Source organism: Pongo pygmaeus, chromosome 11 (genome assembly GCF_028885625.2).
Source record: "Pongo pygmaeus isolate AG05252 chromosome 11, NHGRI_mPonPyg2-v2.0_pri, whole genome shotgun sequence".
Lineage (NCBI taxonomy): Eukaryota > Metazoa > Chordata > Mammalia > Primates > Hominidae > Pongo > Pongo pygmaeus.
In genome coordinates, this window is record NC_072384.2 from 137,018,775 (window position 1) to 137,038,691 (window position 19,917).

The window sequence follows — 19,917 nt, forward strand, 5'->3', positions numbered from 1 at the left end:
TCTAGAAAACCCCATTGTCTCAGCCCAATATCTCCTTAAGCTGATAGGCAACTTCAGCAAAGTCTCAGGATACAAAATCAATCTACAAAAATCACAAGCATTCTTATACACCAATAACAGACAAACAGAGAGCCAAATCATGAGTGAACTCCCATTCACAATTGCTTCAAAGAGAATAAAATATCTAGGAATCCAACTTACAAAGGACGTGAAGGACCTCTTCAAGGAGAACTACAAACCACTGCTCAATGAAATAAAAGAGGATACAAACAAATGGAAGAACATTCCATGCTCATGGGTAGGAAGAATCAATATCTTGAAAATGGCCATACTGCCCACGGTAATTTATAGATTCAATGTCATCCCCATCAAGCTACCAATGACTTTCTTCACAGAATTAGAAAAAACTACTTTAAAGTGCATATGGAACCAAAAAAGAGCTGCATTGCCAAGTCAATCCTAAGCCAACAGAACAAAGCTGGAGGCATCACGCTACCTGACTTCAAACTATACTACAAGGCTACAGTAACCAAAACAGCATGGTACTGGTACCAAAACAGAGATATAGACCAGTGGAACAGAACAGAGCCCTCAGAAATAATGCCGCATATCTACAACTATCTGATCTTTGACAAACCTGAAAAAACAAGAAATGGGGAAAGGATTCCCTATTTAATAAATGGTGCTGGGAAAACTGGCTAGCCATATGGAGAAAGCTGAAACTGGATCCCTTCCTTACACCTTATACAAAAATTAATTCAAGATGGATTAAAGACTTAAATGTTAGACCTAAAACCATAAAAACCCTAGAAGAAAACCTAGGCAATACCATTCAGGACATAGGCATGGGCAAGGACTTCATGTCTAAAACACCAAAAGCAATGGCAACAAAAGCCAAAATTGACAAATGGGATCTAATTAAACTAAAGAGCTTCTGCACAGCAAAAGAAAGCACCATCAGAGTGAATAGGCAACCTACAGAATGGGAGAAAATTTTTGCAATCTACTCATCTCACAAAGGGCTAATATCCAGAACGTACAATGAACTCAAACCAATTTACAAGAAAAAAACAAACAACGCCATCAACAAGTGGGCGAAGGATATGAATGGACACTTCTCAAAAGAAGACATTTATGCAGCCAAAAGACACATGAAAAAATGCTCACCATCACTGGCCATCAGAGAAATGCAAATCAAAACCACAATGAGATACCATCTCACACCAGTTAGAATGGCAATCATTAAAAAGTCAGGAAACAAGAGGTGCTGGAGAGGATGTGGAGAAATAGGAACACTTTTACACTGTTGGTGGGACTGTAAACTAGTTCAACCATTGTGGAAGTCAGTGTGGTGATTCCTCAGGGATCTAGAACTAGAAATACCATTTGACCCAGCCATCCCATTACTGGGTATATACCCAAAGGATTATAAATCATGCTGCTATAAAGACACATGCACACGTATGTTTATTGCAGCACTATTCACAATAGCAAAGACTTGGAACCAACCCAAATGTCCAACAATGATAGACTGGATTAAGAAAACGTGGCACATATACACCATGGAATACTATGCAGCCATAAAAAATGATGAGTTCATGTCCTTTGTAGGGACATGGATGAAGCTGGAAACCATCATTCTGAGCAAACTATCGCAAGGACAAAAAACCAAACACCACATGTTCTCACTCATAGGTGGGAATTGAACAATGAGAACACATGGACACAGGAAGGGGAATATCACACACTGGGGCCTGTTGTGGGGTGTGGGGAGGCGGGAGGGATAGCATTTGGAGATATACCTAATGTTAAATGACGAGTTACTGGGTGCAGCACACCAACATGGCACATGTATACATATGTAACTAACCTGCACTTTGTGCACATGTACCCTAAAACTTAAAGTATAAAAAAAAAACTTTCAGAAATGTAAAGACTTAAAAAAAAAGTCTGATACATAAATATGAGCAGCTGAAAAGAAGATGAAATCCTTATTTGTGGAGTATACATTTCACTGTGGCCTTATCAGTTAAGCCTTTTAAAGTCTTACCAATTATACAGTTTATTTCATCTCTCTCTTTTTATAGTTTATTAGTTTAAATTTTTGAGTATTACATTTTCATGGTTCACAATTCCAAAGTTATGAAAGAGTAATTATACATAAATACAGTGAAAGGTTTCCTCCCCATACTATTAACTAGCCAAGAAGATGCACTTTCTCTTTTTATTTTTATTTTTTATTAAGGCATAATTGACAAAAATTTAATATATTTACAGTATACAACATGACGTTTTGATACATGTACACATTGTAGAATGATTAAGTCAAGCTAACTAACATGTCCATCACCTTACATACTTAGCATTTTTTGTGTGTGATGAGAACATTTACAATCTATTCTCTTAGCAATTAAAAATATACAATATAATATTGTTAATTGTAGTAATCATGCTGGACAATACATCTCCAGAACTTTCTCCTCCTGTCTAATGGAAACTCTGTACCCTTTGTCCAACATCTCTCCATTCCGTGATCTTCCCTTCCCACCCTTTGTAATCACTATTCTACTCTCTGCTTCTGTAAGTCAAATTTTTTTTTTAGATTTTATTTATAAGTGAGATCATGCAGTATTTGTCTTTCTGTGCCTGGCTTATTTCACTTAGCACAGTGTCCTCCGGGTTCATGCATGTTGTCACAAATGACAGAAATTTCCTTCTTTTTTAAAGCTGAATAATGTTCCATTGGGTATATACAATACATTATGTTTATCCGTTCATCCATTGAAGAACACTGAGGTTGCTTCCACACCTTGGCTATTGTGAGCGATGCTGCAATGAACATGGAAGTGCAGACATCTCTTTGACACACTGATTTCATTTCCTTTGGATACATACTCAGTAGTGGGATTGCTGGATCATATAGTAGTTCTATTTTTCATTTTTTGAGGAACTTCCACACTGTTTTCCATAATGGCTGTGTTAATTTACATTCCCACCAACAGTGTACAAGGGTCTCCTTCTCTCACATCCTTGCCAACATTTGTTATTTTTTGTCTTTTTGATAACAGCCATCCTAAGTGTGAAGTAATATCTCACTGTTTAATTTGCGTATGTCTGTTGCGTTCAGCATTTTTCCATGTACATATTGACCATTTGTATGTCTTCTTTTGAGAAATGTCTGTTCATGTCCTTTGCCCAATTTTAAATTAGGTTGTTTTCTTGCTATAGCAGTCTTTAAATTCTTTATATATTTTGGATATTAACGCCTTATTAGATGTATGGTTTGCAAATATTTTCTCCCAATTCATAGGCTGACTCTTCTCTTTTGTTTCCTTGCTGTGCAGAAGTTTTTTAGTTTGGTGCAATCCCATTTATCTATTTTTACTTTTGTTGCCTGTGCTTTTGGGGTCATATCCAGAAAATCACTGCCCAGATCAATGTCATGGAGATTTCCCCTATGTTTTCTTACAGTAGTTTTATAGCTTCTGGTCTTTTGTTCATGGCTTTCACTCATTTTGAGTTAATTTGTGTATATGGTGTGAGATAAGGGTTCAATTTCCTTGTTCTGCATGTGGATATACAGTTTTCTCACACCATTTATCAAAGAGACTTATCCTTCTTCTATTGTGTGTTCTTGACACCTTTGTTGAAAATCAATTTGCTGTAGTGTGTGGGTTTATTTCTGGGCTCTCTCTTCTGTTCCACTGATCTTTATGTCTGTTTTTATGCCAGTATCATGCTGTTTTGCTTTCCGTAGCTTTGTAATATATTTGGAAATCAGGAAGTGTGATGTCTCTAGCTTTGTTCTTTTAGCCCAAGATTTCATTGGATATTTGAGGTGTTTTGTGGTTCCATATACATTTTAGAATTGCTTTTTCTATTTCTGTGAAAAAGTGTCACTGAAATTTTGATAGTGATTACATTGAATCTATAGATCACTTTGGGTAATATGTTCATTTTTACAACATTAATTCTTCCAGTTCATGAGTACAGATATCTTTCTATTTATTTGTGTCCTCTTAAAATTCTTTCATCAATGTTTTGCATGTTTTGCAGGTTTCAATATACAGATCCTTCACCTCCTTGGTTAAATTTATACCTAAATTAAAAGAATGTTACTATAAATGGGATTGTTTTCTTGATTTCTTTTTCAGAGAGTTCACTGTTAGTGTATAGAAATGCTACTGATCTTTTGTATGTTGATTTTGTATCTTGCAACTTTACTAAATTTGTTTGTCAGTTCTAATAGTATTTTTAGTGGAGTCTCTGGGGTTTTCTTTTTTCTTTTTCAAAATTTTAAAAAATTTAATACAGACAGGGTCTTGCTATGTTGCCCAGGCTATTCTCAAAAACCTGTGCTAAAGTGATCCTCCCATTTCAGCCTCCCAAAGTGCTGGGATTACAGGCGTGAGCCACCGTGCCCAGCCTCTGGATTTTTCTATATACAAGATCAAAAACAGGCAATTTCACTTCTTCCCTTCCTGTTTGGATGCCTTCTATTTCTTATTCTTGCCTAATTGCTCTGGCTAGGACTTCTGTACTAGGTTGAATAAAAGTGGCAAGAGTGGGCATCCTTATCTTGTGCAGATCTTAGAGGAAAAACTCAGATTTTCACTATTGAGTATGATTTTAGCTGTGGGCTTTTCGTATATAGTCTTTATCGTGTTAAGTTCCTTCTCTGCATAATTTGTTGAGTTTTTATCATGAAAGAGTTCTGAATTTTGTCAAATACTTTTTCTGCATCTATTAAAATGATCATATGATTTTTATCACTCATTCTGTTAATGTGGTATATTATACTGACTGATTTGGATAGGTTGAACTACTCCTGCATCCCAAGGATAAATCCTGTTTGATCATGGTGAATGATTCTTTTAATGTGCTCTTGAATTTGGTTTGCTATTATTTTGTTGAGGGTTTCTGCATCTATGTTCATCATGAACATTGGCTTATAATTTTCTTTTCTCTCAGTGTCTTGCCTGGTTTTGGTATTAGGTTTACGCTGGCCTCATAAATGAATTTGGAAGTATTTATTTCTCTTCAATTTTGGGGAAGAATTTAAGAAGCATTGGTATTAGTTCTTTACATGTTTGGTAGAATTCACACAAGAAGCCATTTTATCCTGGGCCTTTCTTTATTGGAAGGGTTTTGATTACTGATTCAATTTCTCTATTCACTATGATTTTCTATTTTTTCGTGATTAGTCCCGTTGTTGTATAATAATTTATCCATTTCTTCTAGGCTAATGAATTTACTGGTATATAATTATTCATAGTAGTCTCATGATCTTTTCTATTTCTATGGTATCAGTTGTAATGTATTCTCTTTCATTTTTATTTGTCTGACTCTTTTCTTTCCTAGTCTAGTTAACAGCCTGTCAATTTTATCTTTCACAAAACCAACTCTTAGTTTACCTTTTCTGTTGTTTTTTTGAGTCTCCATTTCATTTATTTTTGTTCTTATCTTTATTTCTTTACTCTACTAATTTTGTACTTAATAATAGTTTGTTTTTCTTTTTCTAGTTCCTTGAGGCATAATGTTAGGTTGTTTGAGATCTTTCTTCTTTTATGGTGTAGGCATTTATTGCTAGAAATTTCCCTCTTAGTACTGCTTTTGTTGCATCTCATAGGTTTTAGTATGTTGTGTTTCCATTTTTATTGGTTTCAAGACATTTTAAAATTTGGCTTTAAATTTCTTCTTTGATCCACTGGTTGTTTAGGAGCATGTTGTTAATTTCTATCTATTCATGAAATTTCAAAGATTTTCCTTTTATTGTTCCTGGTTTCACAGCATTGCAGTCTGAAAAGATATACTTGATATGATTTTGATCTTCCTAAATTTGATAAGGCTTGTTTTTTGGCTGAATATATGATTTGTCCTGGGGAATGTTCTATGTGCATTTGAAAAGAATGTATATTCTGCTGCTGTTGGATCAAATGTTCTGTATATGTCTATTAGGTCCATTTGGTCTAAAGTGTAGTTCAAGTTCATTGTTTCCTTATTGATTTTATGTTTGAATGACCTGTTCACTGTTGAAAGTGAGGTACTGAAATTCCCTACTATTATTGTATTGTAATCTATCTCTCCCTTCAGATCTGTTAATATTTGCTTTTCATATTTATATGCTCTGATGCTTGCTACATATATATTTGCAATTGTTATATCCTATTGACGAACTGATCTCTTTATAATTATATAATGATCTTATTTGCGCTTTTTACAGTTTTTGACTTAAAGTATATTTTGTCTGACATAATTATAGTTACCCCTGCTTTCTTTTGGATTCAATTTACATGGAATATCTTTTTCTATCCCTTCACCTTCATTCTATATGCGTCCTTAAAGGTAAAGTTAATCTCTTGTATGCAGCATATAGTTGGGTAATTTTAAAAAAATCCATTCAGCCATGCTATGTCTTTTGATTGGAGAATTTAATTCATTTACATTTGAGATAATTATTGACAGGTAGAACTTATTGCTGCTACTTTGTTTATTACTTTCTGATTGTCTTGTAGATCCTTCTTTCATTTTGTTCTGCTATTATTTTCCTGATTTCATTAAATAGTTTATTTGTATTGTCTTGTAATTTGCTGAGCTTCTTTAGAATACTTATTTTGAATTCTCTGTCATGTAATTCATGGATCTCCAATTCTTTAGGGTCAGTTACTGAAAGTTTATTGTGTTCCGTTGGTGGTATCATGTTTCCCTGATTCTTCATATAGTCTTATAAATGAGTCCGCAAATTTCAAGAAGTAGTCACCTCTTCCAGACTTTATGGACTGGCTTTGGTAAGGAAAGTCCGTCACCTGTGGGCAGCAGGGTGGGGGGACAGAGGCATGCTGGGGGCACTGTAGCATCAGGTCTGGTGTTGTGAGGTACCAAGTGTTGGGGTATGTGGTGGCTCCAAATCTGGGGGAGCGTTCAGTCTTGCCATTTCAGGCAGCTGGAGTCTGTGATGTTGGCACCTGCTTAGTCCTTTGTGGCTGGGGCCACAAAGCTGCAGGTGCACATGTGGCAGTGGGGGCCAGCAGCTTGCATATGTATAATTGCAGAGGCCAGCTGCAGGCCAGCAACACCATCTGTATGCATGGGCAGCTTTAGGCTGAGCTGGAGGGGTGCATGCACATGTAGCTACAGGGACCAGCTTTGGGAACAAGCACAGTGTGGGGATAGTTGCTGGAGGGCATGGCCAACTGGTTATGCTCATCTAGTTGTGGGGGCCAGGCTAGCAGCTACTGCAATAGCCTGGCTACAGGAGTCAGCCTTGGGTGCATGCAGTGGTGGGGTTGGAGTCTGTGGTAGGAGGCTCCAAGGCTGTTCTCTGGCATGCATGCAGTAGCTGCTCTGGGTCCCTGGCCCAGAGAACCTGTGGAGGCAGTAGCTGGGGTGGTTTCAAGGAGATGTGGTGATTTAGGCACCTAGGGAACACGCAGGCCACTTGGGTGGGTCACTGGGCTGGGGTCACTGTGGCAGGAGCAGTCATGTGGCTCCGGGTAGCTCCAGTGGGGGACAGGTAGGAGACTCAGGCACCTGGAGACTGTGAAGGTGAAAAGAAATGCAGTGTCCTCAGTGGTGAAAGCTGAAGGGGATCCACTGCTTCTGTGCAGGCAGTTGGTTTCCTCAGCTATGAAAACTGTAGGATCCTCTGCAGAATATGCTGTTGGGGTTCATGATAACAAACCCTGAGGGGTCCTCTGTGGTGAAAGCTGCAGGTAGTTGTGTGGTGGTCTTGAGTTCCTCAGCAGGGCTGTTGAGTTCCTCAGCAGGGGTCTGCTGGAGTCCTGGGCTAAGCAGGCCACTGGGGTTTGTGGTGACTTCCAGTGTGTGGCTGATCATAATACACTTGCTAAAAAGTCAACCCAAATACTTTGGATACGCTTCTAAAGACATTTTATAGACATATATGCAAATACACATATAATACATACACACACACACACAGAGCACACTGGCGTTGTGTTATGTTTGCCAATTGTATAGGTGAAAAGTAATATGTCATTGAAGTTGTCTCTTTTTTAAACCAATACAAAATTTATTTTACCTGCACTCTTCAGTGATAGAAAAATCTTCCAAGTGCACAGAGATGTACACATGTATACACACAAATGCACATTATAAACATCAACTTGTCATTTTATACAAATGTTAGCGTATTATACATACTGTTCTTGTTCTGCATTTTTCACCTAATAATATATCTTGGCCATCTTTCCTTAGTGGTACATACAGAGCTTCACAGTTCATTTTTCACAGGTGTATTGTAACAATTTATTTGGCCATTCCCCTACCAAATAAGATTGAGGTTATTTCTTATAGTAATCTGCTGTTATTTCTAATAGTAATCTGCTACTACTAACTTTGTTGCCATGAATAAATGCATGCAAATATCATTTTGCAGGTGGTGAACATATCTGCAGGATAAATTCCTTAAAGTAGAAATGCTGGATCAAGTGTATGCACATTTGTAATACTGTTAAACTTCCCACCATGGGTTGTGTCAATTTACCCTTCTGCCAGCAGTGTAGGAGAGGGCCTGTTTCCCCACATGCTTGTTGTCACAGTGCATCTTGTTTGCCAGTTGCATGGGTGGAAAATGTAGTCGCTTTTGTTTTTTCGAGAAGCCAATATTAAATTTATTTTGCTCCTGCTTATCAACTTGAGCAAAATTTTCCAAAGTTAAAAGTGCACTTTACTGGCTATTAAGTCAGCCATCAATTTTTTTGGCCTCAGAGCCAAATCTGGCCTGGTGCCTGTTTTCTCTTTTCAAAATATAATTTTATTGAAGCATATCATATACTCACCCATTTCAAGTGTGCAATTCAATAATTTTTCAGCAAGTATATCAAGTTGTGTTCCACTACCATAAATCAGTTTTAGAACATTTCTATCACCCCAATAAGATTCTCTCGTTTCCATTAATTGCTAATCCCTTTTCTCTCTCCTTCCCAGGTGTATTAGTCAATTCTCATGCTGGTATGAAGAAATACCCAACACTGAGTAATTTATAAAGTAAAGAGGTTTACTTGACTCACAGTTCCACATGGCTGGGAAGGCCTCAGGAAACTTACAATCATGGTGGAAGGGGAAGCAAACACGTCCTTCTTCACATGGCAACAGGAGAGAGAAGTGCCAAGCAAAGGGGGAAAAGCCCCTTACAAAGCCATCAAATCTTGTGAGAACTCACTCACTATCATGAGAACAGCATGAGGATGGCTGCCTGCATGATTCAATTACTGCCTAACAGGTCCATCCCACAACAAATGGGCATCATGGGAACTACAATTCAAGATGAGATTTGGGTGGGGACACAACCAAAGCATATCACCAAGCAAGCACTAATCTACTTTCTGTATTTACAGGTTTACTTTTTCTAGACATTTCATATAAATGGAATCATAAAACACATAGTCCATTGTGTCTGGCTTCTTTCACATTGCATAATGTTTTAATATGGCATAATGCTTTAAGTTCATCCATGTTGTAGCATGTATCAGTTGTGTGTGCCTTTTTAATTGCCAAATAATATAAAGTTGCATGGATATACCATATTTTACCTATCTATTCCCCAGTTGATATGTATTTAAGTTGTTTCAAATTTTTGGCAATTATGAGTAATGCTGCTATGAACATTCATCTACAAATGTTTTTGTGTGGATATATGTTTTCATTTCTTTTGGATAGAGACCTAAGAGAAGAATTGCTAGGTACTTTGGTAAATTTATGTTTAACTTTTTAAGAAATTGGCATGATGTTTCCCAAAGTGGCAACATTTTACATTCCCACTAGCAATGTATGAGGGTTCCCTTTTCTCCACATCTTCAACATTTGTAATTGTCTTTTTTTTTGTATCCATCCTCATGGGTGTGAAATAGCATTACATTTCCGTTTTAATTTTCATTACCCTAATGACTAATAATGTTGAACATCTTTTCATATTCTTACTAGCCATCCATACATCTTCCTTTGTGAATTGTCTGTTCAAGTCTTTTGCCTGTTTTTTGACTGAATTGTTTGTCTTCTTATTGAGGTGTAAGAGTACTTTGTATTTTCTGGCTGTAAGTCCTTTAACAGGTAGGTATTCTGCAAATATTTTCTCCCAGTCTGTTACTTGTATTTTCATTTTCTTAATGGTATCTTTTGAAGTGCAAAAGTTTTGCATTTTGTTGAGGTTCAGTTGATCAATTTTGTCTGTCTGTGTAGTTTTAATTTGCATTTCTCTTATATGTGTGAGGTTGATCGTCTTTTCATATGTTGAACATCTTTTATTATGTTTCAAATTCATTTGAGTTTTCTTTTCTGAGCACTGTCTATTCATATCCTTTTGCTGTTTTTTGTATTGGGTTATTATTCTTTTTCTTGTAGAGCTGTAGGAGTTCCTTACATATTAGAAGAAAGGTCTCTTGTCTGTGATACTCATCACAAATAATTCTCTCAGGGTGTCATCTGTCATTTCCCTTACTCAGGGTCATTGTTTCCACGTAGGATTAAAACATTTTGTGTGTGTGGTTGAATTTATCAATTTTTTTTCTGCTATGATTCCTGGGTTTGTACCATAATTAGAAAGATCTTTCCCATTCTGAGGTTATGACATATTTCTTTCTTAGCTTCTTCTAGTCCTTTTGTGTTTTGTTTTGTTTTATATGTAAGTGTCTGATCCATTTGGAATCATTCCAAAGTAAAGTATAAAGACTTGGGAATTTAATTTTCCTTTTTCTTAGATGACAACCTGGCTCTTCTTATACCATTTATTTCCTTTTTTCATTTCACATTTGAGATGCTGTCTTTATTATAAATTTCCATATGTATTTGGGTCTATTTCTTGATTTTCTGTTCTTTTCCACTGATGTGTCTTTTTAATCTTTTGTCTGCCAATGGGCTCCTAAGAATATGTTTTCATACCTGGCAAAGCTAGTTCCTCCTCACCATGCTTCATTTTCAGAATTCCACTGGTTATTCTCGGTTATTTGCTTTCTACTTAAAGTTTAGTTTGGTCATCCTCCCTGCCTCCTCCCCGCCAATGCCCCAATATAATGCTATTGGTATTTTCATTTGGATCATATTATGTTTACAAATGATGTTTAGGAGTCAAGGTATGTATGGTGTGAGCATTCCTACCTATGAGCACAATATGCTTTTCCATTTCCTCGCATCCCTCAGGAGTGTTGTAAGCTTTTCTTCACGTAGAATGTACATTTATCATTAAGCTTATTCCTGGGCATTTCATCTTTGCATTGTTGCTGTTGTAAATGGTCTCTTACATTATATTTTCTAGCTAGCTACTGTTTGGATGCACAACAGTGATTGCTTTCTGCATATTAATTTTGTAATCCCCCCATCTTGCTTCTCATATTATTTAAGTAGTTTTTTAGTTTATTCTCTTTGCTTTTTTGCTCTTTAGTTTATTCTCTTTGCTTTTCTAAGTATTGAACGTATGTGCAAAAGGTGATCATTTGCCTCTTCTGTTCCCCTTTAGAACACTAGAAAGGGGATATACTGTTTAGTAGTTCCTACGGGACAATGTTAAATAATAGTGGTGATGATGGCCATTCTTGAATTTTTCCTGACACTCATTAGTGGAAATGTTTCTAGTGAATTTCTTTAAGCATGACACTGGGTTTTGAATTAAGAAACATTTTATAATGTTCAACAAGTATACATCTATTCCAATTTTGTGGAGTTCTATTTTTAAATATCAAGAATGGATGTTAAATTTGTAAAATACCCTTGCAGCCTCCATAGTGAGGAGCTTATGGTTTTCCCTTTTGGATTTTTTAATACGACGCAGTGCATTCATAGACATCCTTAACCCAAACCATTCTTGCATCCTGGAATAATCACCACTTGTGGTGTTTTACTAATTTAATGTGGTGCTGATTTTAGTGTGCTAACACTTCAGTTAAAATGTTTGTGTTAATACTCATAAGGGAGACAGATCTGTGTCTTTTTTTGTGTTCAATCTTTTTTGGGTTTTTTTTTAATCAACGTTATGCTCGTTTCATAAAAAGCATTTGTATTATTTTGTGTTTTATTAATATATATTTCACCTTGTATGTTTACTGTTATAATGATAATGCCTGGCTTATTCTCCATTCAGGCTATGAGTACAATGGCTACTGTTAACGTTAGTAACAACTGCTACGATTTTCTGAAGGGTTTCAATATGCCAAGCTCTGCTCTAAGTACCTCACGTGTATTGCCTCATCTAATTATTACCTCAGGGCAGGGAGGTAGATGTTGCTAGTAATCTCCATTTACAGATGAGAAAACTGAATCTGGGGGTGGGGGGATGAAGCTTGTCTAAGGTTGCAGGTCTAGTGTGTGGGGGAACTGTGATTTGTAATCACCATGCCGTTCTGACTCTTCAATCATCTGTCTTTCAAGGCTAAGCTGCTTTGTGGTCTCCTCTGTTCTCTTTCAATGTGTTAACCAGACATTCTCAATTTTCTTTTGACTAGTATTTTTTAATGTTTCTCATGGCAATTTAGATGTTCTACCAACATTCTTAATCCTATAATCGCTACCTTTCTATCTGAACATAAAATGTGTCTGGATGCTTGCCATGGACTTTCAAGACACAACTTGTGCCTGGCAATTTAGCTGGTGGGACAACACCTAAACACATACAAAAAGTGAAACAACCCCAAATCAAAATGACAATCACTCAAGGCAGGGCTTGACTAACTGCCAAATAATAGGGTCAATATTTAGTGCTCACGGAATTCAGTGGAGGAGGGAGGAGTCCTCTAGAGGGCTGAGACAGCCTTTGGGAGCAGAGGCTGGTTTCTGATGGAGAAGTGAAGGAAGAGCAATTCCTGTGTGCTTAACTCTGGGGGCTCTTGGAGGGGAGCACAGGGACACAGGGAGGCTGACAGCAGGGTCAGTCATGCTGAAGTCCTGAAACCCTGAGCTAATGCCTGGTTTTTACTGCTGCAGAGAACTTCATGTTACTTAACGAATTCCCTGTTAAAGAACATCAGGCTGTTTTCTTCTTTGTCAATGCAATAAACAAGGCAGACGTGAACAGCATCCATGGCAGGGGTCAGTACATTATGGCACATGGGCCGGCTCTGGCCGGCCGCCTGCCCATTTTTGAAATGAAGTGTGACTGGAACACAGCCATGCCCATCATTTACATGTTATCTATGGCTTCTTTGATGCCTGTATTAGTTCATTCTCACATTGCTATAAAGAACTGCCTGAGACTGGGTAATTTATAAAGAAAAGGGGTTTAATTGACTCACAGTTCCACATGGCTGGGGAGGCATCAGGAAACTTACAATCATGACGGAAGGGAAAGCAAGCATGTCTTACGTGATGGTAGGAGAGAGAGAGAGAGAGAGCACAAAGGGGGAAATGCCCCCTTATAAAACCATCAGATGTTGTGAGAACTCACGATCACAAGAACAGTCTGGGGGAAACCACCCCCATCAGGTCTCTCCATTGACATGTGGGGATTTGAGATGAGATTTGGGTGGGGACAGAGAGACAAAGCATATCAATGCCATATTGGCAGAGCTGAGTAGTGCCAGCAGAGAATGTATGTGCCACAGCCTAAAATATTTACTGTTTGTCCTTTTACAAAAAAAGGATGTTGATCTCTGGCCTATGACAACTTCTGTTATTATTATTTCTTTAGTATAAATTCCTCAAAGAGCATTTATGAGCCAAAGCACATACACATGAAAAGTTTTGATATTTGTTTGATCCATGTCACTTAAAAATGTCATGCTAATTTACATATCCAGTAGCAATGTATGAGAGTGACTTTTTCCCACATGCACACCAACTCCAGTCATTACAATGACTTAAAATTTTTACCAGTACTATAGGTGAAAAGAGATATGGCAACATTACTTTATACATTTATTTGCCAGTGAGTTTTAAAAATTTTTCTTATGTTAAATTCCTGTTTATATTCTTTGCTTTTTTATCAGGGTGTTCCAATTTTTATTATTTTCTGAGAAATATTTATATATGAAAAATACCCATTGTCATGTATGTTGCAAATGTTTTCCTCAGTTATCATATACCTTGAACTTCATTTGTGATTTTTTTTGGCCATTTTGCTATTTGAGTTTTGTGCAGTTAAGTATATGGGCAGATTCTCTTCATGGTGTTTGCCTGTGGTGACATGCTTATGAAATTTTTCTCCAATTCAAACAATTTCTTTAGTAATTTGTGGTTTAACATTTTTACATGTAAATATTTAATTCATCTGAAATTTGTTTTGGTATAATAAGGAAGGCTCTACTTGATTTTGCCAAATGGTGAGCCAGTTATTATTTATTAAATAATATTATTTATTAGTCTGTCCTTCCCCATTTATTTGAAATGTCATCAGTACACTACTGAATTCTGATATGTGTACCTGACTAAATTTCTGAGCACACTATTCTAAAGTCAGACTCCTTGAGTTTGAACCTCAGCCCCACAACTAATTTGGCCAAATTTTTGATCTTCATAGTTTGGAAGAATTAAATGAGTTGACTTATATAAAGTGCTTGCATGGTACCTGGCACAGAATATTTGTCCAACAAATGTTATCTGTTATTTTTGTTATCTGTCTATTCATTTTCCAACATTGTGGTGTTTTGGCTACTTTATATCTTTACAATTTGTTTTATATCAATATGGAAAGTTCCCTATCACAGTTTTTTAAAAAAACTTTTGGGATATTTCCATGCATTCATTCTTCAGATACTTGAAAATAATTATGTCAATAAAAACTTGTTTTGATTTTAATTGGAACTGCATTAACTTCATAGAATAATAAAAGGATAGTGTGTATTTGTACTTTATTGAGTCTTTTTATCCAGATAAATAATTGTTCAGTCTATCATTCAAGTCTTCTTTCATTTTCTTCAGTGAGATTTTGTCAGTGTAATTCTGTACAATTCTGTATAATTTGTCAATATAATTTCTTGTTAAATGTATTGGGTTTCCTAGGGAGATAATTACATGATCTTAAAACAATGACAAAATTATCACTTTAAAATATTTATCACTTCTTTCCTTTTTCTTATTTGTTTGGCATTTTTTAGGATGTCCAAGGAAACATTCACCAATAGTTCTGATAGCAACTATTCTTTTCTTGATTTTATTTTTTTCAACAGATTTAACCTAACAATTTTATTTCCTTAAAAAAGAAAACGTTTTTAATTTAATTTAAAAAATTAGAGACTATGTTCTCATGGCTGTAAAACTAATATTATCATTATTAAGAAAAACTAAATAAATATTGAGCACTTACTATGCACTCAATTCTATGATTTTAGAGAATCGTAAAATATAGTTCTTGCCCTCAGAAGGTTTATAATCTCATGGAGAAGATAAGCCTTCTGTTCTTTTGTTCAGCAAATATTTGTTGAACGTTTATATATGCAAATTAAAAGTCCTTCCTCTTGAGAAGTTGACAGGCTAAGGAAGAGATAAAGCATGCACATGAATGTTATGATACAAGCTTGTAAATGGTGAACCAGTTTAATAGAAATTCAAATAAAATGCTGTATGTTTGAAGGCCCCTTAAAAGAAAGGTGTCCATGTGAAGTAGCATAGGGTAAATGTCAAATGAGTGATGTTAATAGCACAGGGCTTTACAGGAAGGGTTAGTCACCCAGGTTCTGGGCAGTTGGGGAAAATTTTACTCAGGAGATAAGACAAATTGTCCTTATTGATTTTCATTTTGACAATGCCTCTAATGCCTCATGATTGAGTATAATGCAAATCTTCTCTTGGTTTCTATGCTAAATACTGTGAAGCTAAGAAGAATTTTCCTATTCCTAGTTTATGAAGACATTAAAAAAAATAGTTTTAAATATCAATTTCATCAAATGCCACTGAAGCATCTACAGAGATGATCAAAGGTGTTTCACTTGAAAAAAGGCAAGGAGATGGGTCTTGACAGGGGAGCAGGAGCTAAGCAGAAAGGCCCCTAGAACTCAGGAAGAGCATGGCACGCCCAAAGGAGCAGTGGCATGAGCCAGGAGCACAGGTGAGTGGACTGCTGGAGCCAAGGGCCTGCTGAGGAGGTGGGGCTTGGAGATGAGGGGGAGAGGGAAGCTGGGACCAGAACACGAAGGGCTCCTGCAGCCAAGCTACTCAGAATTTACTAAGAAAACAACTTTCACACATCATCACATCTCTTTCAAAGATAAGACGGGGGAAAAAAAAGAACTCATTTTGAATAAATATGAAAGTGTGTACAATGATGAATACCCAAAAGTATTTCCATGTAAATATTTGTAGGAAAATAACCAAGACCTAATAATGCTATAAATTCATTAATTTTAAAGTTTAAAGAAATGTCATTTGATATATTTACATTTTATATCTCAAGCATATTTGTACCTGTTGTATGGTCTTGTTAGAAAAAATAATAGCTGACCCTCCTTCTTCAATGTCAGGGTACTCAGGAAATGTCCCGGTTAAATTTCTGCAGAAAAAAAATAGCAAATTAAAATAGAAATGAAGTCCTCTCTTGTTAGATATCCCATTTAATTTATTTGCTTATGTTCATTTAAATGAGTGATGGTCATTAAGGGTAGAGGGTTCCCTGTAGATCAAGGGCCGGGCATGGTGTCTTGAAGAAACTGAAGGTACTGATGACATTCAGTAGCAGGTTTCCTTCCTCTAGAGAATTGTTAGTCTGATGCAAACATCTCTCTTTAAAACAGATTGTACTTTTTTCCTTCTTTTTTTTTTTTAATGTTGAGATGCTTTGTGTTTGAGTTAAGAATGAAGACAGAAGCACAAATCATTTCTTCCTGTTTAAAATTGAGGATAAACACAGGATTTTCATACTAAACAGGAGGATGGAGTTGTCGAAATTACACAGTTAGTAATAATGTGTGAAATAACACACCCATGCTTCAGGTTTTAGTTAAGTCTGAGGCCCTATATGGGTTCCAAATAGTATTATTTTTCCGTAACCACATAATTTCTACATTTTAAAAAAGCAGACTTTGAAATTTAATGTTCAGAATTTCAGAAGGGGTAGATAGTATTCTTAAAAGAAATTGACTTTGACATGAATGTTATATTTATTGTACGTAAGACTACTTGCCAAGTTAGTTCCATTAATTCACAGAAGTACAGAATCTGAGGTTTAGAGGTGACCACCATGTTTAAAATGGCTCTTAAAAAACTGGTTCCCAAACTTTTGGCCTCAGAAGCCCTTTATATTGTTATTAATTTTTGAGGATCCCAAAGAGTTTTTGCTAGATGAGTTACAGCTATCAATAATTTACTGTGTTAAATATTAAATCTGGCTGGGCACAGTGTTTCACGCCTATAATCCCAACACTTTGAAAGGCTGAGGTGGGAGGATCACCTAAGTCCAGGAATTTGAGGCTTAAGTGAGCCATGACTACACCACTGCACTCCAGACTGGGTGACAGAACAAGATCCTATCTCCAAAATAAACAAAAAATTAAAGCTTAGAAATTTATAAAATATATATTTTAGTTAATTTAAAAATAAAGTAAGCTCATTATATGTTAACATAAATAACGTTTTATGGATAATAAATATATTTTCCAAAACTAAAGGTAAAAACTAGCAAGAAGAGTGTCACAGCTTTGCATCTTTTCAAGTCTCTTTTGTGTCTGGCTGAATGGCAACTAACTGGATGCTTATATCTGTTTCTGCACTCAGTCTGTGGAAATCTTTTGTTTTGGTTGAAGTATAGGAAGAAAATCTGGTCTCACATGGATGAGTACATAGAACAAGAAGAAGTATTTTAATAGCCCTTTTAGCTAACTGAATATTCTGCTTTGATACTACACCACAGCTAGACAACTGGTAGCTTCCTACAGGCTGGCTGTGATGTGGAATCTGAACCCATATCAATGAACTTTCCCCCTCTCTGTCACAGGAAAATCTGTGGATCTGTCTTTTGCCTGGAATAGACCTTTTGCCCATGCATGATTTTGTGTCCTCAGGTCTTGGTCACTGGAAAACAATGGTTTGCAGAATTATGTGGGTCTTCCCACAGTTGATACATTTCATCATATTGAAAATCACATTCATTAATAACACCACAGATCTTATAATGGAAGGTCTAAGTCATGGGAACCTCTCCAACTCATAGGAGTGAATACAAATTTTCCAAAATCATAATTTTTTCTGGAAAGCTCAAATTTTACCATTGGCAACAACTGTTGTTGATGGTTTGTTCTTCTTCAGGTTCATCTGATTCACTTTTGAGGAAAAGTCTCCCCAAAACCCAAAGTCCAGAGTTTGTCAGTTGTTTTCTCAAGGGAAAGATGACGTTCCATTAAGAAATGGCTGGTTCAGTCTGAGCCTTAACCCCCTCACAGGTGTTTCTCGGAGACAATCTTCACACTTTGGTGTGCAGCAGAAGGGATTTATAAGCACTGCTGATTTTGTCACATAGAACATTAAAAAGCTATGTGTTTCAAGGGTCAACTCTGAATAATATTATTTTTTACTGCATCCTCAAGAACATTGTCAAATAAAAGTTGAAAGAAAAATAATAATTTTAAGTTGTGGGGTACATGAGCAGGATGTACAGGTTTGTTACATAGGTAGATGTGTGCCTTGGTGGTCTGCTGCACAGATTCACCCATCACCTTAGTATTAAGCCCAGAGTCCATTAGCTATTCTTCCTGATGCTCTCCCTCCCCCCAACACCCCTGCCCCAACAGGCCCTCCCCATGTGTCCAAGTATGTTGATCCCCCCATGTGTGTTGTTCCCCTCCATGTATCTGTGGGGGACACACGGTTCTCACTGTTCAGCTCCCACATATAAGTGAGAACATGCAGTGTTTGGTTTTCTGTTCCTGCATTAGTTTACTGAGGATAACGGCTTCCAGCTCCATCCATGTCCCTGCAAAGGACATGATCTCATTCCTTTAATATTCCATGGTGTATATGTACCACATTTGCTTTATCCAGTCTATTATTGATGGGCATTTGAGTTGATTCCATGTCTTTGCTATTGTGAATAGTGCTGCGATGAATATATGCATGCAGGCATCTGTATAACAGAATTATTTTTACTCCTTTGGCTATATACCCAGTAATGGGATTGCTAGGTCAAATGGTATTTCTGCCTCTAGATCTTTGAGGAAACGTCACACTGTCTTCCACAATTCCCTTCCACATTCCCTTTTCTCTGCAACCTTGCCAGCACCTGTTGTTTCCAGACTCTTTAATAATTGCCATTCTGACTGGTGTGAGATGGAATCTCATTGTGATTTTGATTTGCATTTCTCTAATGATCAGTGATGTTGAGCTTTTTTTCACGTATTTGTTGACCACATGAATTTTTTTTTGAGAAGTGTCTGTTCATGTCTTTTGCCCACTTTTTAATGGGTTTTTTTTTCTTGTATATTTGTTTAAGTTCCTTGTAGACTCTGGATATTAGACCTTTGTTAGATATATAGATTGCAAAAATTTTCTCCCATTCTGTAGGTTGTCTGTTCACTCTGATGATAGTTTCTCCTGCTGTGCAGAAATTCTTTAGTTTAATTAGATCCCATTTGTCAAATTTTGCTTTTGTGGCAATTGCCTTTGGCGTTTTCATCATGAAATCTTTGCCTATGCCTATGTCTTGAATGGTATTGCCTAGATTAAATAAAATTATTTTTAAAGGCAGGTGTACAGCAGTGAAGTCTACAGTGACTTTAGTGCTGGAGCTGCTGGCTTGATTCCCTGCTACTATTGTACCATTGGTGCCAATGTCAACAAAGCAAAAATAGCAAGCAATGTCTTGGTATTCATTTGAAAGCAGTTTGGCTTTTGGATCCCCTGAACAGGTCTTGAAGGCCCCCAGGGGTCCTGGGACACACTTTGAGAGCCATTCCCTTGGCCACTGCTTAAATGTTTCCCATGATGGGGAGCTCACTCCCCTGAGGCAGCCCATCCACTTCTGGATACTTTCTGACACTGAACTGT

At 36.7% G+C, this 19,917-nt stretch overlaps 1 protein-coding gene across 4 annotated transcripts in view; it reads right to left on the reverse strand.

Annotated features, from left to right (window-relative positions):
- The window catches only part of IQCA1 (IQ motif containing with AAA domain 1), a 170,169-nt gene that overhangs the window by 86,821 nt on the left and 63,431 nt on the right, over positions 1–19,917 (reverse strand). For all 4 annotated transcript variants that reach the window (XM_054478407.2, XM_054478406.2, XM_054478409.2 and 1 more), the window contains exon 7: positions 16,348–16,432. In XM_054478407.2, the coding sequence (XP_054334382.1) occupies positions 16,348–16,432 (85 nt within the window). The remainder of the gene's footprint in view (positions 1–16,347; positions 16,433–19,917) is intronic.